The sequence below is a fragment of the Martes martes genome, assembly GCF_963455335.1.
Source record: "Martes martes genome assembly, chromosome: 5".
NCBI lineage: Eukaryota > Metazoa > Chordata > Mammalia > Carnivora > Mustelidae > Martes > Martes martes.
Window position 1 is genome coordinate 78,093,008 of NC_137892.1, and position 18,851 is coordinate 78,111,858.

The following is an 18,851-nucleotide window of genomic DNA, read 5'->3' on the forward strand; positions in this document are numbered from 1 at the left end:
TTGCAGCAGTGCTTGTAAAGGAAGCTTTAGGAGACAACTTAAAAGTCAGTTGGTAGAGGGGACAGGCAATTGAATGCCTAGAGGGAGGGGTTGGGGAGGAAATTTCTTTTTTCACTTTTTACTTGGAAATTCTTCATACATGTAAGAGAATATATCTAGTGACTATCTAAAATATAAAGAACACTAACATCAACAGTTAAAGAAATAGAACAGTGCCAATATTTTTAATACCCCAGAGCATACTTCCCTGATTTCATCTATCTGCTTCCTCTCACAAATAACAATAATTTGGGGTTTTGTCTTTTTTTAATGAGGGGGATATGTTCTACATTCTACCTTTTTATTGTTTAAATTCTGTACCACGTGAAAATATAGATTATGCAAAAGAGATACATCAAATCTAAATTAAAAACTGAAATAAAATAATCTGATTTAATATTTTATCATAACAGAGTCAGAAAACAATTATAGTATAACTTTCATGAACTAATGTTTCCTTTCAAATGATCATACAACTTGAATTACCTGCAGCACTATTTCTACTTACTTAGGTACCAAGTGTAGTGCACTTAGTATAATTTATTAGAACTTAGTTCTCAGAATTCTGAGGTTAAATTTTGCCTAGAAAAAGGAGCACTTAGAGGGTGCAATAATCTTATTTAAAATGTTTTATTAGTGTATTTGGTATTCAATTCTTAAAGCATTAATTAGGCTTGCATGATTTAATGACAGTGATCATTTAGCAGATTTATTTCTGCATCATTCAGATTTCATACCTTATGAAAGACAGTGTGCTCTGATGTCAACAGTTGGCTATTTGAATACTCCGTCATAGCCAGCGTGACCTTTCAGAGCTGTGAGTTGTTTATATGTGATAATGAGCCAGGTTTTTCCAGTGCCTGAGTTAATCATGGTTGGCACCTCAGGAAGCACCATTAACTCCTTCAAGGGATAATGATGGAGGTCACCATCCTAGGGTGCAAATAGCATCCCAGTGACGTATAAGAAATAAGATCAGTTTCAGAAATGTCTGAGACATTTTTGTCTTAGAAAAACATCTAGGCTGCCTTTAGTCTAAGTTAGTGCCAGATGAAAACATTCTGGGTATAATTCTGGAACACTTGGAGCAATTATAAATTTGCATTCCTCACCCCCCCCCTTTTTTTAACCAATGATAGGCATTAAGTAAACACCCTATGCATGCACGAGATCATTAATCAGATGGCATGTTGCCATACTGGGCTAATGTTCATTGAGTGCTTTCTGTTTGCCAGGCACTGTCTTGGCACTTATCATTTCATATCATCTTCACAACAACCCTCAGAGATAGCTGTCCCTAACTCGGGTTATAGAAAAGGAAACTGAGGCACACAGAGATTATGTAACTTGTCTAAGTTCACACAGCGAATACATAACAAAGTCAGGTAGTCTGGGTTGTTATGTAGTACCTAATGGGACATTTGAAATCTATGTTTTAGTGCAACTTCAACATTATCATTGTCACCCAGATAAATTATAGCCTCACTTAATATAGACTCCACCCTGGGGGAAACTTGCCCATTTTAGTGAAAAGGGAGGCAAGAAAAGCCTGTAAATTTTCTCTCCCAGTCTTACTTCCAGTTCTTTTGCCACCTTCTATTTGCACTAGAATTAGAAAAAGGACCTTCAGAAGTAGGGGAACATATTGGTCCTGCCTTATGTGTATGGGTGTGTTGTGTCTATGTATTCACTTATTCAGCACATTGTTTTTAGTATCTTCTATGGGCTCACCTCTGTGCACATCAGGGTGGTCCTGTTTGATGTGAAAATGCATCCCTAAGAATCTTATAGTTAATGATTCAAATAACCTTAAAAAAGAAAATAAGTTCTCTTTATTAGATAGATAGCCATGTAGCAAAGGTGAAAAAAAAATTTTAAATTCACCTAGCTTTCTGTTTTGGGAAGTCTGACATTCTTGGTCAATGTTTGAGGAGAATTTACAATTTAAACTTTACAATTTTAACCCTTAAAGTAAGAGTTTAATATTATTTTATATTATAATATTTAAAATTTGCACAAAATGTAACAATGCTCTATGTATATTGCCTGGGAATATTTTGAAAACTGTTGCTTCTGTCACCATAGTCATAGACAATGAGGAGAAATGTCTGGAAAATCTTTGCAAGTCAGGCCTTCCTAGATTTCAAATAGATAGATGTAAACTTCATTAAGGGCTAGAAGATTCTTCAGTGGTATATGAAACTAGGTTGAAAGTATTACCAGGTTTTCACTTAACAGACTATTTTTTAAATCACCAAGCCATTTTAAATTGCACTAAAAATGGCTGTACTCCAAGTAGCTTAAAGAATCCCTTTTTGTTGTAGGTCTTGGCCAGCCTGCGAACTGTACGAAACAACTTTGCTGCATTAACTAATTTGCAAGATCGAGCACCTAGCAAGTAAGTTATCCTTTCCCCAGGCCTTCTTGCTGAACTTTTAAATGGTGTTTTCTCAGTTTGATTGAACTCAGGGCAATATATTAGATTTCTCTGAGTTGTTGCCATGTTGTCTAACCATTTACACTAAGTCATAAGATGTCCTGTTAATTTTCTATAAATACTTTGTAGTGATGGTTCTAATACCAGAAATGAAGTAGTCTGAGAAATAAATATGGTGATTGCATCTGTCAGAAATCATCTGGCATAATCAGTCCTCTGCCCAGTTATTTACACTCAGGGTAACTTTATAGTTTTGGCTTACTTCATAAATTAACCAAGGACAAAGAATCTTATCAAGACTTAAAGTCAATCCAAAGTCATCCTCTTAATTCAAAGACAATTACTTGGAGAAACATCATCATACCAAAGATCTTTAATTCTCCTGCTATTACTGAATCTTAGATCAAGAGTGTCATGGAGTAATTAATAAAATTGTGATTTTTATGATAACAGAGGAAGCAGTTGAAAGAAGGAAAGCTGAGATGGGAATTGAGTATTATTTGAGAATGCTAATAAAAGCAAAAAATCTAAAAAGAGAAAATAATTTCCTATGATTAAGTGGAAAACTAATTATTTAAATGCTCCTTATTTTGGCAATCTATTGTTAATAATAAAAAAAAGTTACTAAAACATCAACTCCACAAAGAATTTCCAAAAGAAAATTTTAAACTTTTTAAAAATTAAAAAAAAATAATTCTGAATCAATAGGAAGAGGACAGTGAATAGAAATTTATTCGGAATTATAACTTATCTAAGTGTATAAAAGAATATGAAAAATCTGAACCTTCCATCCCATAATAATGTAAATGACCTCCCCAGTTCACATTTTCCATGATTAAAAAAAGCTTTGACCATTATGGATGCTTTTCCTGTGATAGAAAAGGTTTCTAAAAAATCGATATAAAAGCCACTGTGCAAATAATTCGAATGGGACCCAGAAGCTTCAGTCACTTGTCATTTTTTCCAGGTAATAAACTTTTGCAGTCCTGTTTCCTCAGTTTGACCATTTCTCACCTTCTTCTCTCCACCCCAACCCCACCCATTGGAGTAACTATAATTCATTCTTTAAGTTGCATATTAAATATAATTTATTTGGGACCATCATCCCTGACTGACATCCAACATACACTCATTTCCACAGGTCCCAAACTTGATGGTATGCCTTTACATCTCTGTCCGATTACATCCTTCACCCAGCTTCTATGTTAACATAGATCCCTCTGTGCTCTGCATGCCTACTTACTTGTCCAAGTGCACCTTAAGAACGTCTGTCTGCAGTGAGCCTTACATGTGTAGCCTCACATGTGTAGCCCTGGCATAATACCCAGCACAGAGAAATCACTCTGCATGTACTTGTTGGCTGGAAGAATGAACTGATAATGTAGCACATGGAATTGGAGGGTGCACTTGAGGTACTTGTTCATAACCAAACATGTCTTCTGTGCTCCATGGCCATAAAATACCACCCTGACCTCAACAGCCTCGTGGGGCTTTTGGCATTCAGTAACTTGTAGGTAAGGTCACCTCCTCTTTAGAAAGTCTCAGCCTCACAGGAGGCATGAGATTACTGGTGTCACTCCCAAACTTTTCAGTCCCAAATATCCAGGAAATTCAGTCAAGACCTTTAAAAAGCAAACAAGAAACTGTATAATGCCTTTACCCTTCTTTCAGACATGGTCATGTAGGTGTCAGCATCTAAACCTGTGGCAGGCAAGCAGTTGACCAGACAGGTGTGAAGTCATCACCCTGGCCTTCTGTCTCTAAAGAGATGACTTACAGCCCATTCCTTGTAAAACAACAGTTTTCAACTGATTTACAAGGACAAGACAGATTTTAGAGGGAAAAGACCAGCTAGAGGAGGATAGAAACCCATAATTTATGCCTAAATTTGACTTACTGTATGCCCAGTAACATCTAACCAAACAATAATAGCTGATAGACTCTAAGTAAAGGCCTTTGTGGTCTCTCTTTGTGTTAATGCAGATTTGTACCTCCTTTACTGATTCAAATCAAACCAACCTCTTCAGGTATCGGAATAGTAGGATTCAGTCTACACACAGTTAAACTCTGCTGTGCTCAGTGACGGTGAAGTGGTCATAACTCTGACCCATCACATGATGACCATGAGGGGATCAGAATTTTCCCTGCTGGATACTTACAGTGCCACTAAAACATTTCCAAGCTGACCCATGGATTTTATGGAAGGCATGTGCTACCTTGCACAATCCACCCTTTTTGTTTGCTCCAGGAAGGGAGTCCATTCAGGAAGAATGCAAGCGAAGCCTAGCACCTGTGGGTACTCAAATGTGCGTTGCTGACTTTGCTAGCCTACTATTGGATCCTGTCACCTTCCTCTTTCATGCCTTTGAGATTTTCAATTCCAGATGATTTCTGGCTTGTTCTTCATAAAATCATTTATCAAATGATTAATATTTTCTGCTTGTCATTGCATGTTGAAATATCAAGTCTCCAGGTTGTAGGATTGACATTAAGAGGAGAAAACAAACAACAAGTCAATAATTTGGTTTTCCAAAATAGTAGAAAAGTTTAGGACTGTTCATTTGATACTGTTTTCAGATAATATGTGTCCTAAATTTTCACAGAACAAGAACTAAATTAAGCTATAAACTATTTAAATAATACACTCTCAGCAAGATAACTATATTATATAGAGATCAGATCTATTTCAGAGTAGCAATTTAAAGCATTAAACTTCCTGTTTTATGAAGCATTAATCAAGTTTCAAATTTCCTTATCTCATTCACTAATAAAAACTAAAATAATTTCATAATCGACTTTGATGCATTTCCAGTCAAACACAAAAACTTCAGTCCCAAACTGACATCAATAAACTTAAGAGCAATAAGACAGAGCCAGATACTGACTGGAACCAAGGCAATGAGAATTTACAAAATACTAGATTGCACTTCCCAGTCAAGAGATTTGTCATCTCAGAAGAGTAGGTGTGAACACGGCTTTTCAGGGGCCTGCCATTTGCACAGATGCGTGGCTCTTAGTCCAGTTTCCCCAAAAACATCCTAAAAGTAAGACAGTATAGCAGAGCGCTGGCCCTGGAATCCCACTGCTTTAGTTCACATCGCAGCTCTCTTGCTCTGAACAAGTGATTCAACTTCCCAAGCTTTATTTTCCTCACTGGTAAAATTGAAACAGTGAGTTTACTTGCCTTAAGCTTTCTTTTGAGGATCAAAGTAGAATATCCATCTTAAGTGCTCACTTAGCACACTGTCTGACACACAGTAAGTGTTTAGTAAGTGCTGGGTAAGTGTAAAAGATCACTGTGCAATATTTTTAAAGCTTCCAATTGTAAGGAACAACTTTCTAAAGTTGCATTTCATAAATTATATTCTTTTCAATGTAATTTATTAAGCATTGATTGAATACTGGATACATTGCTCTGGGCTCTGTAGAGAATACGTTAGTTTTATAGCAGGGGCTTTTTAGGTCAAGGGGTTTATAATCAACTTGTGAAACTTGGGAAACATCTGAAAACTTAGAGAACACAAGATAGAATCTTTTAAGTACTTTTAATTTATAGTATTTCTAAAGCCTCTGTAGCATCTATTTGGACAAAACATTAATATACCTCTCTAACAAATGCATCAGAGCTGGTTCTCAGTGTGAGGAAAGAGAAAGGAAAGGGTTTCAATGACTTCTCTAATTGTAATACAGTTTACAAGGAGTCATTCACTTCTGAGAATTTGTGCCAAAAATAAAAGTTTCTCATCACCATAATTGGGAAACGACTTGTAGATTGACTTTTTTGGATTCACCGAGTCTGTGTTTGCTCTGTAAGCCCTGGTTTAAGGGAACCCAGTCAGTCAGTAGGAACGTCCTCCTCTGTCATGTCCCTTTGACATTTACTTCAGCTTTATTTCCCCAGAAGTCTATCATTGTGAGATTTAACTGTTTTCTTCTTTGATATGTATGATCTGAACTATAGAGCAAAGGGTGCCTGGGAACTTGAGTGGCTAATCTGAAAGAAGTCTTCTTTTGGACGTCCTAGCTTAAAAAATAATTCTTTAAATTAAAATGATATGTGTGAAATGACTCAGAGAGTCCTCCAGTTAACATGCACCACATATTTACTGCTTTGTACTTTTCTCTCTCTGTCAGAAGATCACCCATGTGCAACCAACCATCCATCAACAAAGCCACCATAACAGGTAAGGAAGATCTAGTAGCTTACTCTTATTACATCTAGAAAGAAACCCTACCTTCCAAGGTTCAGCATAAGACTAGCACCAATTTTATATTGCAATTCTATAATTTTAAAGAAATTGATCCTTTTTCTCTCTATTATCATTTGTCTCATTGAGCCCAAAAGTTGTCCATTTAAAGCTATTACTTGGGAAATCTTTACTGATGTGCCATTTTTAAAAACCATTTAAATCTGTGCTTGTGCTAAGTTTAACATTGCTCTGGGCATTTGTATTTTAAGAGATAGTGTTACCTTCCAAATGTTGACTGTGTTGTTTCCAGGCTTATGCTACCAGCATGATATTAATGTGTGGTAGTTTGGTTTAATGAAAGTGAAAGCATAAATAAAAGGGACCTTCCTGGTTAATTGATATCCCAGTTGTGTGTAAGAAGGAACCCCATTCCAATAGTTCTGATTGGGACTCAGAATTGAGAAGAAATTTACTTTGAGAGGGGAGAGAAGTAATTATACAACATAGCAAAGTTCAGTGAGATCAAAAGAACAGATGTTTGGAGAAGAAGAGGGGAAGGTAGGACGATGGACATAAAGAGAGAAAAAAAAAAATTTGTCCCAATTCCTATTAGTCTATTTTGGACACAGGACTTGACCTCAACAGAACCAAAAACAGAACAAATGATCTCATTTTGCTGAACCTGAAACCAAATTGAACTCATTTAATCATTTCTTGAAACCCCAATTGATTCATTAAAATAATTGCCTGGAAAAGCAAACCTATGTTTTCTAGAATTAATACCAGAAGAAAAATAACATAGTCTCCAAATTAGACCAATACTTTATTTGATTCAAGTGCCTTCCTTGGACTCCAATTCAGAATATTCTGAGAGCTCCTCATTAAGTTATTAGGGAGAAAACTTTGCTTGAAAGTTAACTTCACTGTTCAGGTCAGCACTTTTCCTCTGGTCTCCTTTGTGGTCACTACCTCAGAGTTGATTCTGGAATAGTTGGTAATGTAGTTCTTTTTGTAGTGTCTCTTGAGTGGGATTTGTACTTCAATGGATATTAAATTGTTGATTCTCTTTCCCATGGTTATCTTTCAAGACTTTATTGGTAATGATTTTCCACTGTCATTTCATAGTGTATGCCTGGTCCACCAGTTTTCTTCTTTGTCATTGGTTGAGAGATGGACAATAACTGAAGTTCCTATATATCAGAATAAGATCTTTGACTAACAAATTTCTTTGCAGAAAGCCAAATTCAGTGTCAATGAGCCTAGCCTACACTGAGATAGGGCTGTAGAAGTGAGTGGCTTTGTCTCTGTACACTTGACTTTTATGTTGAGGGACAAGCAGGCCAATCTTTGTGGGCAGACAGCTGGATACTCTACTGTGAGAGACTGCATACAAGCTTGTCCACAGCCCTGCTCTGGGCCCTACATCTGACCCCTGATGAGGAGGGGCCATCCTCCCACCCCTGCTATTTTTGCCATAGACAGGACTCTGACATTGTGGTTTGAGCAGAATGTGGTGCTATTTTGGTTCCTGAAAGCTTTTGTAGCTTGAGGTCACATAGGAGCCAGCCCCCCAGGAGCATCCTCCCCAAAGAGCAGCTGCAGGTCCCAGTGGAGATGGTTGTGTCCATCAAGAAGTGGTGGGTGGTCAGCGGTCCAGGCAGCTGTCCAGCCACCCTGGCAGATGCCTGGAAGTGATTAAATGGAGAGTAATTGCACTCCAAGGGCACAGACTTTGTCTTAAACACATGTGAGAGACCCTCTAGAAGTTCCCAGAAATGTTCACATAGTATTGAGGCCCAGGAACAATACCAGAGGGAACTGAAATCTGGGAATTAAGGTTAACATGGCCTCATTTGTACCCACAAGCTTCTGACCTGGGGCCTAGGGACAATGGGGGCTACAGAAATACCTTACCTAGGAAAGGAAGCTAATTGATGTCATTAACTGCTTCGTGCAGCTGTGTTCATCACAAAGCACACCAGGAAATTAGCTAGAAAATGGAAGTCTTTTTCCTTGCCCCAGCCTAGTGAACCAAGGTGGAAAAGTGGAATGGAGGGTACGGTGATGAAGGCAATAAGAGGGAAAGATTCCTTTCTCCGAGCACATTCTGGGAAAGTGGGCCCTTAAGAACATAAACTTCGACAGAAGTAAAAGGTGAGACACACAGAAAAGTGAATTCCCTCCCTTAGCACCTGACTGTTCAGGTCCTACCTGCCATGTTCACTCCCCCTTTTGTTGGAACCCCGCTACACCTCTATGGCAGTCCTGGGAAGGGTAGGGAAGAGTGTTAAAAAGAGTCAGTGGGGCATCCCATACAATGAACTTGACCTTCTTCAATGTTTTGTTGAGGATTTAGAGGAAAGCTATAGCACATGGCAAAGTCCTTGAGGGGGTCCAAAAGGCCGCTGTGGAGACAGCTCCAAGGGTCCCTGGGGGGGCAACCCTGTAGAACATCACTGACGGAAGTCTCTGGAATTGTGCAGCATGGGTGCTTTACCTATCTAGAATTCAAATCGTGCTCTACCATGGTGGCTGCTTGGCCGTGGGCAGGCCACATACCTTTCTCTGCCTCAGTTTCCCCACTTATAAATTGGTTATCATATGTCATACAGTTATTGCCAAATTAAATGAGTTCACATGTGGATTCTCTTAGCATAGTACTTCACAGAGTAGGCACTCAGTGCATCATTTTCTCTTTCACTTTGCCCTAGTCTTTATTCTGTTGATGTAGAACTAGGGATGATAGAAAGAATAGGGCAGAGAGATGAAAAAAGGAAAGAATGAGAGAAAGGTTGCAGGGGAGCTGCATAATATGGAACTCCCCACAAATGGTCAAAAGGGACATACTTCCTTGGTGCCTGTCAAAAACGGGCCCTCCCATTGCTCCCAGTGCTCTCTCTCTTCCTCTCCTCACTGCCACAGATATCGGTGCTTTTGTGATCTGGGCAGGAAAGTGTGGTTCAGAATCATTTTCAAAATTAAAGAACTTACATTGGAGTCATAGCTCTTTGAAGGAAAATAGTGAACTCTCTTTAACTTTTCCATAAATCAACGGATTTTTTTTTTTTTTTAAAGAAGAGGTTAGAACTTTGACGGTCTACATATGTCATGCTATGTTTTCGAAAGTTTTCTTCCATAGAACTTAGAATACCCTTTTCCCTTTTGAGGTTATTCCAATTGATATGTTTTAAAACTAGGAGAGTTTGATTTTTGTATCATTAGAGTTAAAGCATGTAAATCACTTGGCAGGTTTTTTTTCATACCTAATAGGTAAATACATAGTTCTAAAATGATGTCACCATTTTTTTTTCAAAAAAAAAGTTTCCAAGTGTACATTTATAAAAGAGTCTTAATACTAAATAGCTGTTTTGTTCTTTATTACGATGTAACAGAAACAGGGTGTGTAGCATTTGGAGCTGGAGTGCAAAGCTTATCTCCCTCATTTGAAGAATGGGGCCATGATTAGCTAGCTCTCAATGCTGTGGAAGAAACTCAGGGAGATAAGTTAGACAAACACCAGAAGTCAGCAGGTGATGAATAACTCACCAAGTGCTTCTTCCTGCAACACTGATCCATGCTTGGCATTTTTTTTTTTTTTTTAAGATTTTATTTATTTATTTGACAGAGAGAGATCACAAATAGGCAGAGAGAGAGAGGTGAGGAAGCAGGCTCCTCGCCGAGCAGAGAGCCCGATGTGAGGCTCGATCCCAGGACCCTGAGATCATGACCTGAGCCGAAGGCAGAGGCCCAACCCACTGAGCCACCCAGGCGCCCCCATGCTTGGCATTTTTGATGTTATTCTTAAAACTAATTTGAAAACAGAGGGTAGAGGAGGAAGACAGTGATGCCGTGTCAGCTTCTCTGGAACATTTCATTTATGATTGTTTTTAAATAGTAACAACAGGACATTTTTAGGAAACCTTCTATTACCTGCATAGATCCTGAGAGGCAATAAAGAATAGAACTCAAGAGTGTGTTGAAACATGAGGGGGCAGCAAAGTATCAGGGATCCCCAAGCCATCACCAGATCGTGCTGTTCTGTATTGGGCAGGAGTACAGCCATGTCTCTCTTTGGACATAATTAGTCCTTTTGAACATTTCGTTTTCAAACAATGTTAACTAAGGAAAAGTCATCTCATAAAACCTTGTCATGTCTTTACAATATCAATTTTTACTATGTTTTACTATGTTTCTAATTTCCATATTTTCAATTGTTTTATTTAATCATTTTCAAGTTAAGGTTTCAAATGCGAATGTAACTCGGGGAAATTTTATTTAAGCTGCTCTGTTGTAAAGATAAGAAAACTGAGGGGCGCCTGGGTGGCCCAATTGGTTATGCATCTGACTCTTGATTTCAGCTTAGGTCATGAGCTCAGAGTCATGAGATCCAGCCCTGCAGTGGGCTCTGTGTGCAGCATGGAGTCTGCTTCGGGTTCTCTCTCCCTCTCCCTCTGCCCCTCCCACTCATTCTCTCTCTCTTAAATAAAAATGAGAACACTGTGAACTTGTAAGAGCAAATGATACTTAGACATAGATCCAAGAATGAATATTTCTGAGGCCAGGGGCCTTCTCTCACCCCTGTAAAATTATCCATCTTAGTAGGGTAGCCTTCAGACCCACCACAGAAGTGTATATCTGGGAAAAGTAAAAGAAGAATTAAAGGATATTATTGTGATGATGATATTATTCTGAGCGATAGAGAGAGCATTGTATTTCTTGTATATAAACTTGAAAATTAGAAAATATCATGTTCCATCTTCTCACTAGAGAGGTCTTTATATTTATAGCTGTTTTGATTATATTTACTGACTGTAACTTATAGGCCATCAGGTAAGTAGAGCCTGGGTGGTCTAAGGCAAAAGACTTGAGATTTTAGAAAATACAAGCTTTTCTCTCCAAGCAATAAATATATTTGCTTGCCTTTTACCTGTAAGGGTGATGCAGTGACAAGCATAAAACAAAATGGGTTTTAGTCCAAAAAATATTTGGTGAAAGTCTCCACTCCACTTCATATTTTCTCGTCTTGAATATTCACAGCTCCTGAAAAAAAATGAGTGTGTTCTGGATAGAATTTAGACAGTTGTTAAGTAGAGGATTTAAAAAGTAAAATTATCCAAATAGTACTAACCAGTCAAAACACAATGAGAAGAAACTTATCCTTGTACATTTATTGTTCTTCTAAAGCACAAAGCTGTTGCTAAAGTCCCAACAACCAAGGGAAAGGAACAAAGATATTTAACTGGAACAATTATTGTGCTATTATCTGGACCAATCACTTAATATTCTGAGCTTATTAAAGAAAAGAAACCAAGAAACTATTTTATGGTAAAAATAATGATACCAAGTACTTAGGTCCTTTTAAGTCTGCGTGTGTGTGTGTGTGTGTGAGAGAGAGAGAGAGAGAAATAGTAGTGTTTATAATACAAAAAGAAATATATGTAATATAACAGATAATAATTGAAAGCAAGATCTGCATGAAGAAAGCAAAAGAGGTATAGCAGAGCAAGGCCCAAAGAGACATTGAGCTAAAATGTGTGACAGGGCAGTGTGCTTGGAGGAACAGGAGGACCGAGCTGGTCCATAGAAGTCCTCATCAACAAGTATCAGCCACTGCTTCATCATGTAGTTCCTTTTCCCCCCTTTCTTTTAATAAAAGCAGATTGTAACAAGACTCTAATAAGAGCCAAAAATGAGAGCTCAGTTAGCTTTTTTAGGAATGTGATTTGAAAAATGCTGAGTACATGTGGTTTAGTAGCTTGAATGAAAAATTGATGAAGATTGTGTATGTGAGTGTTTGTATATTGAATATTTAGGAAGTTTTTTGCTTATTTTACTTTTACACTTAATATATCTAATGACTACTGAGTGTTTAAAATTTTTTTAAGTCAGGGGTGCCTGGGGGGGCTCAGTCAGTTAAGCATTTGACTCTTGATTTCAGTTCAGGTCATGATCTTGGGGTTGTGAGATTGAGCCCTATGTCGGGCTCTGTACTTGGTGCAGAGTCTGCTTGTCCCTCTCCCTCTGCTCCTACTCCTACTCACACTCTCTCTCTCTCTCTCTCTCGCAAATAAATAAATAAAGTCTTTTAAAAATAAATAAATAATTCAAAAATAAATAAATAAATAAATAATTCATTTTAAGTCAAAGAAGTTTACTTTTCAAAAATTAAAAGACTTTACTGCAAAAAGCATCAAACTAAAAGTTTTGCTTAAATGCGTGGAAATATGACTATATAACTGTTATAATATTTTAGAGGTGTAAAGGTCTGCTTGCTTTTTTTCTTTCCTTTTTTTTAAGATTTTATTTATTTATTTGACAGACAGAAATCACAAGTAGGCAGAGAGGCAGGCAGAGAGAGAGAGGAAGAGAAGCAGGCTCCCTACGGAGTAGAGAGCTCAATGCGGGGCTCAATCCCAGGACCCTGGGATCATGACCTGAGGCGAAGGCAGAGGCTTTAACCCACTGAGCCACCCAGGCACCCCTGCTTTCTTTCTTATAAGCTAACTTACTTTGCTTTTCTTTAGCCTTATATACATTAGTAGAATATATATATACACACACACACATACATACATACATAAACACAGAAAAATGTCTGACACAGTGACTTTTCAACCAGGAATTAATTGACATCATACTTGGTTTTTTAAACAGTGAAAACAAATGCATAATCATGGGAAAAATAATTAATTGAATCTCTATTGCCTGAATATCTGCTCTGAGTATTTTGTTATAACTTTAAATGGCATAATTAAATGAGATTGCATATTCATTTAGCACAATAAAGACATTATGAGTCAAACCATATAGGTCAAAACTCTAGCTTTCCTTATATTAGCTGCATAATTGTGGTCAGTTAAGTTCTCTAAGCATTTATTTTCTTATCAGTAAATCCTAAGTCAGTGATTGGGTCCCAGAATGTATTCAACAAGTCGTAGGTACTGTAAATGCTGTAATTTTATTATTATTACTATTAGCCAGTTGGTGAACAAATATTTTCTGTGCACCTTCTATATGGCCTGCAATAAGGTAGGGGTTGGAGATCAAGAGATGAGTAAAATGTGACTGCTGGCATCAGGGAATTCACAGTCAAGGGGAGAAGAAATCATGAATAATTATGTGCAAGTGAAGGGCCATGATTGAAGAAACTTCAAATACATGTACTATACATGTACTACCTGTACATGTTCTTTAAAGCTTCCTGCTGAGCTTTGAAGAACATAGAGTTATGCCTATAGTTAGGGGATGGTCACTTGAGCCCAGGGGACCAGCAGGAGTAAGACGTGGAAACATGGAATGCCTGTTAGATCAGGGGACTGCAGACAGTAAAGGACAAAGAGTCAAAAATGTATGGACCAACCAAATAGGAGGCTGCAGGAGAAGATTAGGGCAGTGGTATGAAGATTATTAGAAGCCAGTGTTCATGGTGGACTTTATTCTATAGGACAAGAGAAAATCATCAATCATGTCTGTGCAGAGAAGCAAGTGTGTGTCTTAAAATGACAATGTTGGGAGCAGTAAAGAGAACAGACTGAAAAAGGGACACCTGGATGGCCCAGTCCATCAAGCATCCAATTCTTGATTTTGGCTCAGGTCTTGATCTCAGGATTGTGAGATCAGGCCCCATACCCACCCCATGCAGAAGCTGCTTAAAATTCTCTTCCTCTTCCTCTACCCTTCCCCTCACCCCCATCCAAAAAAAAAAAAAAAAAGAACGAAAGAAAGAAAAAAATGAAATGAAATGGAAACAGACGGAAAAACAGAGAGCAGAGGCAGCACCATACTAATAGGAGGCTGTTACTGTCAAGTTCATGCTAAAGATAATGCAGCTCTGAACTCAGGTTGTTGCTGTGGCCAGTGAAGATGAGGGGGTGGAGCCACAGCTCTTTCCAGAGACCAACTTGAGAAGAATTGGCAGTTGATTAACTTGAGGAGTGATGAGAAAAGACGGGAAAGCTTTAGTCATATATACAGATGTTCACCATAGCACATGTATATATCCATCAAAGATGGAAAACAACCCCAGATGCTAAATAATATATAAATTCTATTTAGGTATAAAAAATCCTATAATAAAAAGGTTTTTAAATCATTTATTAGAAAAGTTTAGTCTTGTAAAAATACTTCTATTTTAAAGAGTACATGATAAAGTGCTAAATGGGCATTAAGCACACATTTAACACATTTTAATCACATATAACATTAATTTAAGACATTTCTTAGCTGTTGACTAGTAAGAAGCAAAGGCAGATAGCTTTACTATATTACATAGAAGCTAGTGACAAACATGCAAGTATTTCTCAGGTCTCAGTTGTCTGTTTGCTTCTCCCCACCTGGAAAAGGCACCAATGAGAGGCTGCTTAATGATATTTCAGTATTAGGGAGCCACAGTGAAGAATAAACTGTATTTTCAAATAACAATATCCCTGGATAGGACAGTACTGTGTCTGTTGATACTGAGCTTGTGACACCTGTGGCAGGACTGTTCCATTATCCTCCCAGTGATCACCAAAACTACCACCAAAGATAGGATCTGAATGTCACCCAAGTTCCCTGCAGCCAGTATCCCTTCCTTACTGCCCTGAGTTTTAAAAGGACAGTATTTCCCAAAGCCACCTGACCACATCACCAGGGGATGGTGGAAAACAAACGTCAAAGCACGAATTTCCAGACAGTCCACAACAGAGTCTTTGGGATAAGGTTTACGACCTTTATTATTAATGAGTGCTCCCAGGTGGACCTTGGACCAGCCAAATCTGGGGTCATAATGGAATACTGACTGATGCAGGTAAGAGTGCCCACGTACAGCATTGTCATGGGGTTGCTCATAATTTGCTGTAATATCACTGTCTTTCTGGAAAGTGTGTTAGTGACATCCACACCCCCATGTAACAATGCAGTCTAGGATAAATAAGATACTATGTGTGAAGTCCTGTGTGATTAGGAAGGAAAGACAAGGTGATATTATTATCAGCGCAAACCACGTCATCACGGTCGTCATCACTGGGCTGTCATCGCTGTTATCTCTCGAAATGTGTACAAGATTTTAATAGTTCAGCTTGCTCATCTAGAAGAAAATGAAGGATCCAGTCCATGTTTGTGTATGCGGGTGGGGGGCAGGTTTGGGAAATGTTATGTTTAGTAACTGTATCCTTTTTGTCTTCTTAGACACAGTACCAAATTTCCTTTAAAAAAAAAAAAATGAAAGAAAGAACAAAAGCTGCATTCTTAAGTCTCTCCCTTTACCCACAAAGTGCTTCCCACCCATGTATGCCTTAGAGAATATTTTAGGTCTACTCAGAAATGCATTACTGTGGTGGGGCAAAGTAATGAAAATTCCTTTGAGTCTAACTTCCCAAATTTTACTGGTGAAACACTGAATTGTTTGAGTCCGTGAATCAATGGGGAGCTCGCTTCTAGCAGCCTTCTTTCACCATCTCAGAAAATGTTTTTTTAAAAATCCATTGGATATATCATGACTACTAATATTAATAAAAGGTAACATTTTCTGACATTTAATATGTACTAAAGACTCTACATGCATAATCTCCTTTAAATCTTATGAGAATCCGATAAATAGCTACAAATGACAAAGTATAGGTTATAGCTGACTTAAAGCATGTCCTTAAGGTTTCTCTTCTTAAGATTTATTGATACGTGCACAAAAAAACCCACACAATCTATTGTCATCTGCCTCTCCCCTAGGAGAGTTACTCCCTGGGAATTTCTTTTCTTCTTCTTTTTTTATTTTTAGGGGAGAGCAGAAAATGAATTTATATGGTCCTTTTACTGAATGGGTATGAGTGGAGAGTAGGGCGAGAGGATGGCTAAGGTCTATGGATACAGAGAAACCTTTGGGAAACCTGAAGAACTCAGTGACATAAGCTAAGGGAAGAATTCCTGCCGGGGATATAGAATTCCTCGAGCATTCCTTAATTCCCACAGTCCTCTTCCTGACTCCTCTGAAGTTCCTATTTTGGTGAGAGTACCTAGGGCAGGAATTTTCATTGGGAAAATGCTGCATGGGCTGTGGGAGAAGTGCCTCAGATGGAGTATGCCAGAAGTTTGGGGGCACAGGTGCCTGGGTGGCACAGTGAATGAAGCTTCTGATTGTTGGCTTCAGCTCAGGTCAGGATCTCAGGGTCCTGGGATCGAACCCCACATTGGGCTCCATGCACTGGGCATGGGGTCTGCTTGGGGTTCTCTCTCCCCTGCCCTCTGCCTCACCCACTCTCTGTCTCTCTAAGATAAACAAATAAATCTCTAAAAAAATTTAAATAGAATGTCGGGAGCAAGACAGTGCTTGGAAGTCCGCACTCCCCTTGCTTCTAGGACCACTCACTATTAACCCCTGAAACAACAGTTTCTACAGAGTGATGAGATTCATGATCTCTTTATTTTAGATTCAGTGTAGGCTCTTCATACGCATTATCATTTTCTTGGCTTCTTTTTCTAGCCATGAAATTCCTTACCTCCCTCTTCCCCCAGATGCACTTCCTCTAGATATTTCTAAATGATTAAATATCCAGTGCTTTTTAGTGTATTATCTCTCCTTTTTGTGTGGTTCTTACCCAGCACAATGGGCGCTCTGGAAGTACTTGTAGTTCTCTGTATTTTCAAGCCTGGTAACACAAATGGGTGCTTATTCTTTCTTCTTTCTGATATGTTTCCGATATTTGCATGCTGCACACTGAGTTGTCCACGTGGAGAACCTCATTTCTGTGTGCCCTCCTGGCTTTGTTCTTTCCCTCTCTGTTTCTGAGATGTGAAAGACTATGTAGGCTCTGAGGACCCAGTCATGCATAAAATACCTTCACTGAGCTTTAGAATCACCCTCCTAGAGGTTCTCAGAGCTGAAAAAGATAAAATGTGCCCTGTTGATTGATGAAGAGCATTCAGTTAAAAGAAAACAGAGGGCTTATAAATGAGTCAGTAGCTAAATAAGGGAGGAAGAAATGAGTCAGAACGAGAGGTCTTTTCTCTAGAGAACCAGGAATCTGTCTACGTTGTTATTTAGCTCAGACTAGAAGGGGTCTGGGGACCCAGTTCATGAACTTCGGGAAAACTTTGCAGCACGAGAAAGTAGAAGACAGAGTAGTAAAAGAAGAAATGTTGCCCACATCAGTAGGGAAGGGAACAGAAAAAGGCCCTGGAACTGAGAGCTGGAAGGTAAGGGGCAGACGTGGGCTTCTGAGATGCCTCACGTCACCGACTATGCGCATGGGCTCTTTAACTAGAAGTGTTCACCTAGAAATAGACCTAGGTTTTCTCTTCCAGCCGGTTTTTATTTCGTAAAAAAATTCCAAACTGTTGTAAGTTTTGTTTGCTCATTTGATATACAAGTCAGAACCTGGAGGAGAAAAAGCGGGATGTTGGGGTTTCATGGCTGGCTCTCCTGCTCACCCACTTTGTGATCTTAAGACAACTTACTCTATACCCTGAGTCTTTTCTGTTAAAATGTGCTGAGTAACTATAATAATACCTTTCTGATTTTGAGATTACAAAAGGTAATGTGTGTAGAAAATTTGGCACAGTGTCTGGCAATAGTGAATGTTAGCTTCTACTGAAAAGGTACGCAGAATACGCCTTACGTATTGAAAAGCACTATAAGACTATCCATAGACACTATTACGCTATTCACGTTGATCCTCAAAGTAGTTATCTTTGTAAGCTGTACCTTTTTTAGCCCAGCTTCCCCTGCTGAGAGCATTTAGAAATGGTTTTAGAAGGGCACCTGGGTGGCTCAGTTGGTTAAGCATCTGTGTTCGGCTTGGGTCATGATTCCAGTGTCCTGGGAAGGAGTCTCGCTTCCAGGCTCCCTGCTCAGCAGGCAGCCTGCTTCTCCCTCTCCCTCTGTCTGCTGCTCCCTCTGTTTGTGTTTCTCTCTTTCTTCAAATAAATTGATAAAATCTTTTAAAAAAGAGAGAGAGAGAGAGGGAGAGAAGAAATGGTTTTACAGAGAATTCATTTCATAGACTGTATTAGGAAAAAGCCACCTGGTTGGTTTACTGTCATGCTTCACTTTTGACCAGAAATATTATTTCTAATATGACTACCAACCATAGTTAGTAAATAGGATGTCAGAATAGCCTGGACCAGGATAATTCTAGAAATGAATCCATTCCAAGGGATAAGACATTTTTGAGGCATTTGAAAGTAATATGGCATGGACTCCGAAGGGAGGC

The 18,851-nt window shown here is 38.6% G+C and overlaps 1 protein-coding gene across 4 annotated transcripts in view; it reads left to right on the plus strand.

The window, feature by feature from the left end:
* PDE4D (phosphodiesterase 4D) overlaps window positions 1-18,851 on the plus strand; it is a gene marked incomplete at its 5' end in the record, with an annotated part of 1,452,651 nt that overhangs the window by 1,250,702 nt on the left and 183,098 nt on the right. For all 4 annotated transcript variants that reach the window (XM_080803360.1, XM_080803363.1, XM_080803361.1 and 1 more), the window contains 2 exons: window positions 2,364-2,437; window positions 6,611-6,660. In XM_080803360.1, coding sequence (XP_080659486.1) covers window positions 2,364-2,437; window positions 6,611-6,660 — 124 coding nt within the window. The remainder of the gene's footprint in view (window positions 1-2,363; window positions 2,438-6,610; window positions 6,661-18,851) is intronic.